Source organism: Acomys russatus, chromosome 2 (genome assembly GCF_903995435.1).
Source record: "Acomys russatus chromosome 2, mAcoRus1.1, whole genome shotgun sequence".
Taxonomy (NCBI): domain Eukaryota; kingdom Metazoa; phylum Chordata; class Mammalia; order Rodentia; family Muridae; genus Acomys; species Acomys russatus.
The window spans coordinates 42,744,276-42,757,678 of record NC_067138.1 but is presented as its reverse complement, the minus strand read 5'-3'; the positions used below and the strand labels follow the sequence as shown (position 1 = coordinate 42,757,678).

The 13,403-nt window shown below is 42.4% G+C and overlaps 2 protein-coding genes across 5 annotated transcripts in view; one reads left to right on the top strand and one right to left on the bottom strand.

Annotated features, from left to right (window-relative positions):
* Positions 1–5,166, bottom strand: part of Rmdn1 (regulator of microtubule dynamics 1) — a 34,131-nt gene extending 28,965 nt beyond the window's left edge. Inside the window, exon 1 of the mRNA XM_051160613.1 lies at positions 4,986–5,166. Coding sequence (XP_051016570.1) covers positions 4,986–5,114 — 129 coding nt within the window. The 5' untranslated portion in view covers positions 5,115–5,166. The remainder of the gene's footprint in view (positions 1–4,985) is intronic.
* The window catches only part of Cpne3 (copine 3), a 146,882-nt gene that overhangs the window by 80,984 nt on the left and 52,495 nt on the right, over positions 1–13,403 (top strand). The window contains exon 1 of one of the 4 annotated variants that reach the window (XM_051160605.1): positions 11,672–11,807. The exons of 2 other annotated variants lie outside the window; for them this stretch is intronic. The gene's annotated coding sequence lies outside the window, so the exon portion shown is untranslated. Of the gene's footprint in view, positions 1–11,671; positions 11,808–11,868; positions 11,889–13,403 lie in introns of those variants that run through there. One more of the 4 variants, XM_051160610.1, reaches the window with a different exon arrangement.

Here is a 13,403-nt window from a genome sequence, read left to right as displayed (position 1 = left end):
TATATCAACAGCATTTGAAAGCCAACTGTTTCCTCTTAGGAAAAAGACATTATAAGAATAAAAATATACAAGTTGTGAGCTGATTTAAAATTTAAAACCAGCTTTATTGGAAATTTTACATGTAATAAACTACATACTTAAGGGTACAATTTTAGGATTTGTATAAACTGGGGAAAACCATTTTCATCACCACAATCAACATAATAAATGTACTATCAACCCAGAACTACCCTCTTTGTAATGCACGTTCCCAGCACTGATTTTTGCTACTTTTAAACATTTCAGTTTGGTTTTGAAATATTTTCTTAGGTTTCTTCCTTCTCTTAGTCCATCTCTGTTGTCTCCTTACCTGTTTACATCTAGAGCTTAATCCCAGATCTCTTTTTTTGTATTTGTGACCTTATTTCCTCTCAGTCTTAAGTGCCAGATTTGACCAATTCTACCTCTAGCCTGAATATCTTTTCTAAACTTGAGAATCACTCAACACTCATCTGTTTCCAGATGAAGTCTACTATGAATTTCATCTCTGTTTCCTCTTCCTTGTTCTCTTTTCTATTTGTTTTGTTTTTGTTTTATCTGTTTTATTTATGTATATAAGCACTGTGCCTGAATGTATGTTTATGTACCATGTGCATGCGTGGTGCCTGCAGAGGATACATGGGGGTGTCAGATCCTCTGGAACTGGAGCTACCAAAGGTTGTAAACCACCATGTAGGTGTTGGGAGTGGAAACTGGGTCCTCTGAAAGAGCATCAAATATTTTAGCAATAGCTGCTGAGCTATCTCTCCAGCATACTTGTTCAGTTTTTAAAAGCAAACCAAAAGCCGCTGACTCATTTAGATTTTTCTCCCAATCCATATTTAATCCACATCTAAACTTCTGCAATGGTCTTAGACAAGAAAATGGAAAATATATTCCAATTTGCTGAATGTTCTAATGAGAATGAATACTCACAATATTAGTACCAGTGAATTCAAATGAACTGCAAAATAGTATTTCATTTTCTGAAAGCATTATTTGTAAAGACAGGTTAGTGATGTAGACTAGCTTATAGAATCTTGCCTAGCATGTAAGAAGCCCTGGGCTGGATCTTTAGCACCATATTAACTGCACTAAGTGGGGGTGCTCTTGGAATCTCAGTACTAGCCACAGAGGTGAGCACAGGAAGATCAGGAGTTAAAGATCATCCTTGGCTACATACCTGGACATATAAGAGCTTGTGCTTAAAAGGAGAGAAAGAAAGCCCAGGTGCAGTGGCCTACACCTATAATCCTAGCACTCTGGGAGGCAGAGGCAGATGGATCTCTGTGAGTTCGAAGCCAGCCTGGTGTACAGTGAGAGTTCCAGGACAGCCAAAGCTACAAAGAGAAACCCTGTCTCAAAAAAAATCAAAAGGAGGAGGAGGAGAAGGAGAAGGGAAGAAAGGAAGGAAAGAAGGGAGGGAGGGAAGGGAGGGAAGGGAGAGAAGGGAGGGAAAGAAAGAAAGAAAGAAAGAAAAGAAGAAAAGTTAGAGTGGGGAAAAGGGTATGCCAGGTTCATAGGTACAATATTGGTACCTGAAAGGAGGGAAAGACCAAGATTTTTTAACATTCATTCTTAGCCTATTAACCAACAGATACAGAAGTAATACACAACTTTTTTTTTTTAATGGGGGGATGCATGGCCACTGAGTAACTACATTTCTCACTGTAAATTCCTAAAGTGACAGTTCATCATCTGAGTTCTTATCAGTTTGATTAATGTGAAGCAACCCTTTATTCATCTCTGGAAAAGTAGGTGAACAGGATGTTTTTCTACTTAAAATCAAAGACCTAGAAACACTTCCAAGATACTAACTTTTAAGAATGTATCCAACAACTAGAATATGCTACTTCACCTAGTACCTGTACAGTAGCATGTAATGCTTTTCATAATGAGTTTTTTTATTTAATTTATTCAGATTACATCTTAATTGTTACCCCCTCCCTCCCATTCCTCCCTCCCTTCCTGTTTCACCCTATTTCCTTCCCCTAGGTTTGTGACAGAAGGGGACCTCCTCCCCCACCATATGGTCACAGCCTATCAAGTCCATAATGAGGTTTTTAAATTCACTTTACATCCTGATCATAGCCCCCTCCCTCCCTCATAGTGTGTTCTTTAAAACAAACAAATAAACAAACAAAAAAATCTCTTGAGGAAGCCATAGAGATAATTTAGCAGGTAAAAGGCAGAGGTCACCAAGGCCTTGGGACCTGAGTTCAATCCCTGGGACCCAGAGGATGAGAGGAGAAACACATTCCCACCCGTTATCCTCTGACCTACCTCCAATGTGCACTCTTAGCATGCATTCCAACACATTCACAGAAAGTAAAATACAACAACAACTTTTAAAAACAGTCCCTGTAGAAAAGAAATATGCTCTCAGACATATTTTAACATGAATTTTACCAACTTTAAAGTCAGAAGTTATAAAACAGAAAACAAAACAAACAAAAAAACCCAAAATCTAAATGGAAAAAAATGCTACCATTCTTCCTCTTCTCTAATTTTTGCCATAGTTTTTGCCTCATAAATAGCAGAATTCCTCTGTGATGGATCCAAGGCCATCTTCCTGAAGTAATATTAAATACTTTCAATATTTTTCCAGGGTTTATAAACATAACTATATATGATCTGGGCATAGTGAGGTTTGCCTTTAATCTCAGCACTCAGGACTCAGGGACAGGTGGATTTCTGTGAGTTCGAGGCTAGCCTAGTCTATATAGAGTTCTGGGCAAGCCAGAGCTACCAAGAGGAATCCTGTCTCAAAAACAAAACAAAACAAAACAAAAGCAAATAATTGCCTGCTAAAAGTTCCTATGTATAGCCGGGATCTCAAGAGGTAATTGGCAGGCCTACTGAGTGAGTTACTTACTTATCCATGTGTCAGCTTGGCCTCCTAAATAATCCAAAATGTAACTCATTTCCCCCTTTACCCCTCAAATCCCTTTAAGCAGTCCTATCTCACTAAGTAGTACCACTACCCATTAGGCTGTTTCAGCTAGAAACTAAAAATTTCTCCTTCACTCTTCTTAACCTCTTCCTGTAATTCTATATCTTTAAAATTCTTCTAATTCATCTACTTATTTACATTTCCACTAAAGGTCAAGCCACATTTCTTACCTATCCTACACCACTATCTGTCTAGCATTCACTCTTGCATATCCATTCTGACCGTACACTGATATTTTTTCAGTGAAAATCTATTCAAATGACTTCCTTGTTCAAATGCCTTATTTGATTTCCTATAATCTTTAGACTAAAATCAGAAATATAACAGTTCATGAGGCTTTTAAAATTTGTACTTATTATCGTGTGATGTGAGTACAGATGAGATGTAGAGGGCAGAGAAAAATTTTGGGGACTAAGCTCTGTCTTCCACAGTAGGTGAGAGGACTAAACAGCACAGTCTCTAAGGCTTTCTGAATCTGGTATCAGAAGGCAGTTCATCCCCTCTCCTTACATGTACTGTGGACTTACAGACCTCCCTACTTTCAAGAGTACGTGGCAAAACAACCACAAAATCGACACTCTCTCAGCGATTCTCTTTAACACCCTGCCCATGCTGCAAAGAGTCAGCAGCAATGACAGCGAGCAACAGCAGCTGTGTGGAGAAAATATCTGCCCACCACTGCCACTTGAGAGTGTGAAAGTTGAACTTTCTCCTATCCTCAGAACCAGAGCTTTCAAAACAAACAACAATAAAGAGCGGCTGGAGAGAACTCACTGCTTAAGAGCACAGGCTGCTCTTTCCGAGGACCTAGGTTCAATTCCAAGCACCTATGTGGTAACTAACAACCATCTATAACTCCAGTTCCAGGGGGATCCCCTCTCCTGGCCTCCACCCACACCAGGCATGCATTTGGTACACAGACACACATGCAGGCAAAACATCCATACTCGTAAATTAAATTTTAAAAAAGAGGGAGGGGGAGAAGGAAGAAAGGTTGTTGGCTTAACTTTCACACCTGGAATACCATCGCTCAGAAGGCTAAGGCAAGAAAATCACCTGGGCTACACTTCAAACTCAAGGCCAGCCTTAGGCACTTATGGAGGCTCTGTCAAGGCAAACAAGCAAGCAAACATGACCACAAAATACAAAACCCTGAGATTTTAAATGAGACCTCAACAGTTGAAAGCCTGAATATACCTCCTGAGAGAGCTTAAGCTAGTCACTCAATTAAGCCATACTTAGAATCCTGACCTACACACACCATGGATAATAAATGTTTGCATAAAGCAGATATTTGAATGTGTATGTGAGGGGTTAAAATAACAAAACAGTTATGAGAAATATATCTTAGGGACTTATGTCATCCCATTTCAAGAATAAAGAGGGTCTTGGCCAGTTTAATAAAATTCCAGAACTGAGACAGTAAAAAAAAAAAAATTTCTCAACAGCTTTAACATGGATAGAAAACAAACCAAACAAATTCAAAGATAATTACTGAAAAAATAAATTCTCTTATTTATTGAAAATTTCAAAATAACATTACAGACATTTTTGCCCCCAGGTCTTAGGCAAAGGCTTATAAACACTGAGCTTATTTCTTTTTTTACTATTTACTTTGAGACAAGGGCTCCCTAAATTGCCCATACTAGCCTTGAACTGGTTTGATATCCTAAATTGACCTTGAATTTGCGCTCCTCCTTCCTAGGACTCTCTAGTAGCTGGCACTACAGCACTGAGCCATTGGGCTGAGCTGTCTGAGGTAATAAATAACCTGAGTTCTGTAACTCTTGGTGGCTTTGCTGAAAGCGAGTTTCTCAACGGTCTTGCACCTTCCTGTGCTATTTTCGGACAGGAAGGGCAGGGAGGACGCATCCCTCTGCCGCAAGGCCAGCTGTCTCAAAGGAGGTTTGCAACGCGGACGCTCCAAGAAGGTCTGGCTGGCCAGGAAGCCGGACTTCCAGACCTGGAGATGGGGGGCACCCCCGACGCCATGCCGAAGAAGGCAGCGGGTTACCTCGGAGCCGCGGAACCCCCGGGCGCCACAGTGCCCACGGCTGCCCCAGGTCCTGGCCAGCTGACAGACGCTCTGCTCGGCTCTGCGACGCAGCGGGAGAAGGCGCCACAGTCCCGAGGACAGCGCCATGACTGACACCTCACCAGCTAGACCGAGCACGCGTTAGGGAAGTTGACCGCTCGGGGAGGGGCGAAGAAAAAGGCATCTCCGGAACCGTGTTCCAAGTCTCAGCTAGCACATCCGCCACACCTACAGCTTCCGGGTCTCCGGGTTCCAAAGACCGGAAGTCGGGGGCGGGACATTACGCATGCGCACAGCAAGCTGCTGTAGGGGAGAGCGAGTTCTCAGGCCTTGGACAGCGGTCTGTTGTAGATTTTGCGGGCGCTTTCCCCAAAAGCGGTTTTTCTATAATTCTCCAAAATCTTCAACAGTGAAGTCAATCTTGGCACTTGTGGTCCTTTTTGAAAATAAATACCTGAATAAATTAAATTGTCGCATAAGCCGGGCGGTGATTGTGCATGCGTTTAACCCCCACCCTTGGGAGGCAGAGGCAGACAGATCTCTCAGTTTGAGGCCAGCTTGGTGTATAGAGTGAGTTCTCAGCTAGCCAAGGCTACATAGAGAAGCCCTGCCTCGAAAATCAAACAGACAAATAAATAAAGCACATAGAAGGAGAGTGGGAAAAAAAATCTAGAGGTTGGACGTGCTAAAGTGGAGGACCTTACCAAAAACACGAAGAAAGCAAAACCCCACTGGGGCTTAGTGAAGAAATACTAGGAAGAGAGGGAGCTCGGCCAGAGTGCAGTGTTTTCTTAGCCTGCATGAATCCTGGATTCAATTTCCAGCTCTACAGAAGACTGGTGTGGTAGCACATGCCTACAATGCCGGTTGGAGAGGTGGACACATAAGCAGGAGATCGTGGTCCTCTTCAACTACGTAATGAGTTGTTTTATAATTAAGATATAAGAAATAATATACAAGACAATAAGATAAGATATAAGGTATAAGGTAATAAGGTACCAGATGCCAGATTGTACAGGAGTTTATTAAATGAACATGGAGAGAGAAGGAAAGGGGGAGGGGTACCCCAGAAAGAGACAGAGACAGGAAAAGTAAGAAGAGAGAGAGGGAGAGGGGGGAGTAAGGGGGAGAAGAGAGACCAGGACGAGGGCTTGTCCTTTTATATAGCCCTGAGCAGTGCCAGGCCCCCATAGCAGGTAAGCAATGACATCACAGGTAGGCAGACTGAAGCAGAATCCTAACAAGTTGGGTGCTAGCCTGGAACCTGGGAGACCCAGTCTCAAAAAACAAAAAACAAAAAACAAAAAAAAAAAAAAGAAAAAGAAAAGAAAAGAAAAAGTAATTGTTATAATCCCAGCACTTGTCTTGATTTTAAGGACATCCTGGGCTTCTTAGTGAAATCCAGTCTATCCTGATCTACAGGATATGACTGTTAGACCGCATTTTTAAAAATTACAATAGCTATTCCAGGGCTTTCCTTGGTAGGGACTCATAAAGACAAAAATAGGTTATATTCTAGAGATAGCAAAAACTCAAATTTTATTTTACCTTACATTTATTGCCTTAAATTATTTAGATGCCTGTTTGCTAAAGATGCTATTGCAGTGCTGGGACCTTTCATGCCTTTAAGCGTTATTAACTCATTTAATCATCATTAAGTGTGGATAGTATCTGCATTTTATAAATTAGGAAAGTGTGCTTCAGCACGAGTTTGAATTCTCCAGAGTCACTCATGCTCATGAGAAAAGTGATAGAAGTGGTATTCAAAGCAAGGTTCCCAGCTGCAAAGACATAAGACATTGCTTTTGCTCTTACATCATGTTTATGTCAGTGATAATGGAGAAACATGTCTGCAAGCATTGCACTAAACTGTGGAGAATCTACAAGACACATTCCCTTTGGTTTGTTTTTAAGGGAGGTGGGGGAGAAAGGGAGAGTGAGAGGGAGACAGAGAGAGACAGAGAAAGGACAATCTCTGCACTCGGAACTAGAGTCATAAGGGGTAATTAATTGCTGAGCAATCTCTGCAGCCCCCATGTTCCAGTTCTTATTACAGATTTTATTGTATTGATCTCTAGTTGTCTCCAAGATAGACTATAATTTTATGATAATAACATATTTATGCATATGTCACAGCATCATTGTGCCCTTTATAATAAATACATGAATTTTATGTGTCAACTTTCATAGATTAAATAGATGATAAGATACATTATATTAATATAATAAAAATATTAAGATCTATTTTTAAATAGCCTTCTTAACTTCTGTTGGCTCCTAGTCATTTCCACACAAGGAACCACTTTTACATATCTTTACTACAGGCTAGTTCAGTCAGGCTAAATAATATGTATATATCATGGGATGGCATGGTCATTCTGACATACTATTTTTGATATCTCTGCTACAATGAATTCTGTTTTCATGTGTGCTGTTGTGAGTAAAGCCAGAACTGTGTGCAGCTTAGGAAAGTTCTCTATCAGCCAGCTGCATGTACAGCCTCACCAATAATAGATTTCACTGGACATACTTATGCTGAAAAACTTGTTTACCTGAAATGCAGATTTAGGTCAGCATCTTAAGTTTGTCTGGCAGCCAACTTTACTTGGTTTTTCCATGGTTAGGCACCATTACTTTAGAGACTGGAGATGCAGCTGTTGGCAAAGTGCTTGCCGTGTATGGATAAAGACAACATATTCAAGATCCCACACTGCCTGTTTCCCTTGAGTCAACTCTGGTCATGCACTTTTTGTTTGGTTGGTTTTGGTTGGTTTTGGCAGAAACACTATGTGATATATCCTTTCCATCCCTTCACATACTGAGGCTCTTGATATGATTTTATGCTATTATTGGCAAGATGTGACTATTTTGTGTGCATGGTTTTGAACCTAGGACCTTGCACATGTGAGCTATAGTCCCTAGCATGCAATGGGATCTTTGTAAGAAATACATAGAGGCTGGGCAGTGGTGACACACACCTGTAATCCTAGCACTGGACGAGGCGGAGACAGGTGGATCCCTGTGAATTTGAAGCTAGCCTAATCTACAAAGAGAGTTCCAGGGCAGCCAAGGCAGCACAGAGAAAGCATGTCTTGAAAAACCAAAAAAAAAAAAAAAAAAAAAAAAAAAAAAAAAAAAAAGAAAAAGAAAAGAAAAGAAAAGAAAAGAAAAAGAAAAAAACAAAAGAGCTGGTGATGTAGCTTGATGGTAGAGTGTTATTATGTAAGAGGCCTTGGGTCTGATCCCTAGCCATGTTGTGGAAGGGAAATAAAAAGTAGATCAGAAGCTTGTTCCCCTCCTTACGTTTGTCGTTGGCACACTGTCCTGGCACACAGAGACTTCCTATCTGCTCTCTCTTCCATGTCTCTTTGGCTTCACGCCCTGACTCCTCTCCTTCTCCCTATACGTCACATGCATCTCAGGTAAGTTTCAGGCCCACTGTCTTTTTTATCCTACAAATGAGCTGCCGGCTTTATTGACTACACGATACTCCCTCTGCCAGGACTCCTTCATAGTCCACTGTCACATACTTTCTTCCTTTCCCCATATGACCAATCTATTTCTTAACTGGCTAATTTCAATTTCTCTTTCCATAATTGGTATGTCACTTCCTCAAGGACACTTCTCTTTATTCCTGCAAAATATATTTTCATTTATTAATTCATAATTTGACTTTTCCTTTTGTGATTATTTGCTGTCTGCCGTATATTTTGGAGGGATTGGTAACATAAGGCTTTATTATACTGTAATCTCAATGACTCTGATTTTTTTCAGTTATAATAGGGCGCAACCCAAATTTTCCATTCATTCAATAAATATGTATCATGTATATGTAATGTTAGGTCTCAAATCCCAGACAAATGGCTAACTGAGGTACCTATTTAACATATCAAAGTAGATGCTGGGGGCTAGGTTCTCAGCAGCTACCAGTTTCAAAGTCATCCTGGCTGGCATATCCAGGCCCCCTGCCCTAAATTCTACAGGCCAGGGACTGGCTGGGCCCTACCCACCCACCCTTCATTCCCTCAGTTTCTCTTCCCTATGTAACTCGGCCATTTGGGCTACTCCCTTCTCTTGGTCTCCTGGTTTTCTCTCTTGTTCTCTAGCTCTTGCATCCCACTTCTCTCATGACCCTTTTCAGTCTGCACACTTCCAGATGCCCCTGGGTGTGACCTCCCTCATAGCTACAATAAGCCATACCAAGGCGAGTTGTGTCTACTTTTTCCATTAATGTAATATGCCTCCTACTGTTCTAGTAATAAGAAAAGTTGAAAATAATTGTAAAATACTGATGGTATATATACTGATGGATGTTGGCGAGTGCTAAGAAGATGGAGGAGAATGGGCTATAGATATATTTCTGTTAGACCTTTCCATTTCATTTTCTTTGTTTTTTTTTTTTTTTTTTTTTTCCATTTCAGTGTTAAGTATTGAGCACAGTGGTTTGTTCATGCTAGGCATTTAGTTCTGTATAACTGAGCAATAATTACCTCAGCCAAACATTGCAATCCTAAACTGGATAATGCCCAGAGAAGTCCTCACTCAGAACTTTTGAATTAATATTCCAAGAAGCGAGTCATAAAGATCTTTAGGGACAAAGCATTTTGTGTAGAGTATAAGAAACATGCAAATTCCTGCTCTGGAAAGGCACACGGAAATTCCATAACCAGCAAGCAAAGAGGAGGAAGTGAGAGATAAAGATCAGTGATAAGGTGGATGACCACTAGTGTGGTTTCTCATTGACACTGTAGAAACTTTGAGTGTTTTCTGTGCATTACTAGGTCAGATCTAATTTACATTTTATGCTGTGTCTCTCTGTGTTGAGAGCAGACTAAAGGGGAGCATGGTGGGCCTACCTGGGGCAACCTCCTTGAAGGAGACAAACTCTCCTGCTCCCGGCAGTTATCAGTTGCCGCAGCTAAGAGTGAGACTTCATGGCCCTCGGCCCTTTCTATGCAGAGAGTTTGTCTTACTTGAGCTGTGGCAGGAACCTTGTGCATGCTGTCAAAATTGCTTTGAGTTCATGTTTAAAACTGCCCAGAAAACAGTTTCCTTGTAGCCACTCACTGTCTCTGGCTCTCACATTCTGCTCTTTCTGCCTTCTTTAATGATCGCTGCGGGAGGGCTTGGCAGGGCGTGTGTGTGTGTGTGTGTGTGTGTGTGTGTGTGTGTGTGTATGTGTGTGCGCGCGCGTGCGTGAGAAATGTAGATGTCCCGCTTAGGGGTGTGCTTTACTGAGTCTCATTCTCTGTGCTTTGGGCATTTGTGGGACTCGGTGTTTGTTAGTCACTGCTGCAAACGGACGCTTCTCTAATGACAGTTGAGAGATGTATTAATCTATGGGTTTAACAATAAGTCATTAGGACTTGGTTTAATACTCTGTCCATTTAGCAGAATAATAGTAGTTCTTTCCTAGGGCCTATAACCTGTCTAGGTGTAGTTTTTCCTCTGATAACTGTCCCAGGTATGGGTTTCATCTCCTGGAGTGGAACTTAAATCCAACAGAAAGTGGTAGCTTATTTATTCCCTTGCCATTCCTGCCACTGTTGCGCAGGGGGCATGCCTTTCCAGGCTGGTCATTACTGTAGCTCACAGGGTTCTCCGCTGTGTAAAATTGAGATTTCTTTTCCTCTCTGGTAGAATACATATCACATTCCATTCTTCGGCAGTTTCTCTGGAGTGCTTCCTCCCACCGCTTTTTTTCTCATCAATTGAAGTGGACTAACTTCTTGCCAGGTTTGTGGTAACTACTGTTTTTTTGTCTTTGTTTATTGCTATCCCATTCTTGAGCAAACATTTTATGTTTTCATGCTGTAGAAGATGTAGCACTGAGTGAGTACCCATCACCACATGCATTTTGAGATTAGTACGGGCTGATGACTTCAGGCAAACATAACTACTTATCTATCACATTTCATGTTATTCCCTTGTTCCTTTCTCACCTATGGAAAGGTACACGGCACTAAACACTTTAATGATGTTTTGTGATGAATAAATGAAATTAAGCATGTAAAATTACTCTGGGAGTGTGCACACTAAAACCACTCTACTGAAGAATGGCTAAGAGCTGGCATTTCACTGCCTGGATCTGTTTTCTTTTTCTAAAATAAAACAAATACCTATGTTCTAGGCCTAAACAGATTTTATTTGTATATGACTGGCAGTACTCATAGCTGATAGCTAACAAGACGTGTGTGAGTATATACATCATTCTTAAAAATGCCCAGAAAACAATTTCTTGTAATCACTCACTGACTCTGACTCTTACATTCTTTTCTTTCTGCTGTCTTTAATGATCACTGCTGGGTAATCATTTATTTTATATGTATGAGTGTTTTGCCTACATGTATGTATATAGGCCTGCAGCTCTTGAAGGTCAGAAGAGGAGGACTGATCCTCTGGAGCAGGAGTTCCAGATGTTTGTGAGTAGCACGCAAACTGGGAACTTGTCAAGAGCAACAAGTACTCTTAACCTCCGAGCCCCCCAGGTCTCGTATTTTAATGCCTAAAATCAAGTACGAGTTTTGTAAGAAGGCTTAAAATGTCAGTAGCTAGAGGCGCAGCAGTGAAAACTGGAGTGAAAATGGGGTAGGGAACATACTCATTACCAAAATCAAAACTTCACTTTAGTCCCTCCCATCAGCTCCGCCCTCGCCCCAGCCACGCCAGGACTCCGCCCACGAGTCCCGCCCCTCTGCGGTCCAGCCCTCAGGTTCCAGTAAAACCTCCTCAGTGCTTGCCAACTTGCGGTTCTCTCTCCTGGGTTTCCACCCACGCTTGACTTCATCGGCAACCTCGCGCGTGAGTGCCTGCCTTTCCCCAGCTCAGGAGTTGTGTGGCCCAGCCCGAGTCTGCGGCCTCCCGGGAAGCGGGCTGGTCCGGGTGCAGAGCCTCAGGGCCCGCTGGGCCCGGACGCTGGAAGTGCTGCGCCGGCTTCCGGTGCCCACCTCGGGGGGCTCCCGAGGGGCGCGCGCTGGGTTCCGGGCCGGTTCAGGCTCCCCGGTCAGCCTGGGGCCCCGCGAGCGTTTCCTGGGCCGGCGGCCCGCGCACCTGGGCGGGCGTGCCAGAGATCCGCGTGCTTCGCGTGAAAGGGCAGGGTGGGGCAAAGGGTTCCATGCCCCTAAATCTCGGTCGGGCTCACCGGGGAAAGACTGAGGAACCAGACTAACCGGTCGTGGGGCGGGGGGCGGGGGCACGGTGGAGGGGACGCTTCGTGGTGTGGGAAAAGGTGATACGGAATTCCGTGCAAAGCCAGGACTGCATGAAGTCCTAGCAGCTCCAGCACCTCTACTGGCTTCGAAAGTCTGTCCAGTGGTTTGGGCTCAGTGCATGCGAGGCGTGGAGGAAGGGCAGTGTTTCTCAGTCAGAAGCTTAGTGCTGGACCTAATGCACTTGACCGTGCTCTCCAACTTTTGCCTCTTTCTGTTATCTGTGGGTGCCTCAGAATAATCAGAGAGGGTGGAATGGGCTTAAATATAGCCATGGGCTGCAGTGATCCACGGTCACGTTGCTAGACGGTTTTATACATGTTGTCACACAGCAAGCTTGAATGGTACTATTCTCATTTTTATTTTTCAGGAAACAGATTAATTTAAGTAACTATGCTCTTGTGAAGTGGTAGGTTTCGATTCAGGTCTGTACGGTTTTATAGTACACGATTTACAAAAGCAAACGAACATTTCCTGATTAATCTGTCTAGTTTCAACTATGTTCTGAGGTTACCTGTCTAAACTTGGGTAGGATACTTAGCCCTTTAAGGTGTGTTTCTACATTTGTAAAAACAGATAGAGCACTGCTCTGACATAGATTGCTATGCCGTTAGGATTAAGAAAAATATTTGTAGATCACTCAGCGAAACGTCTGGTACATAACTAATGATAAGCTATATACACTCGCATACATCTTGTTCTTCTATATCAGCTGTCAGAACTGCCAGTCATATCCAGATAAAACCTGTTCAGGCCTAGAACACAGGAAGAGGGAAACAGCAAAGCTTAGGAAATGGGCGCAGAAAACAGGCGGCATATGACAGTAGTTGTGGTGATGAAGCCAGTGGCGTCTCAGGATTAATCTGCTTTTCGGGGCCTTATTTTGCTTTTATGAGAATTCTTTTAAAAGCCAGTTCCTTTAGGGTGATGAACTGGAAAATATACCCCATCGAGCTTAGAGCCCAGACTCCAGGATTGGTCCATACAGCTCTCTAAATGAGGCAAAACCGAATTACTGGCTTCTACAGATTACAAATTGTCTGGCACAGAAAGAGAATGATGTATTTTCTTTCAGAATCACTTCTCTCTGATCTAGCCCCCAGAGCTGAGGTTCTAGAAATGGGGGAACAAAAGAATTCATTTCCTCTAAAGGCATGTTGCTAATTGTACATCTCTTCTAACTTTACTT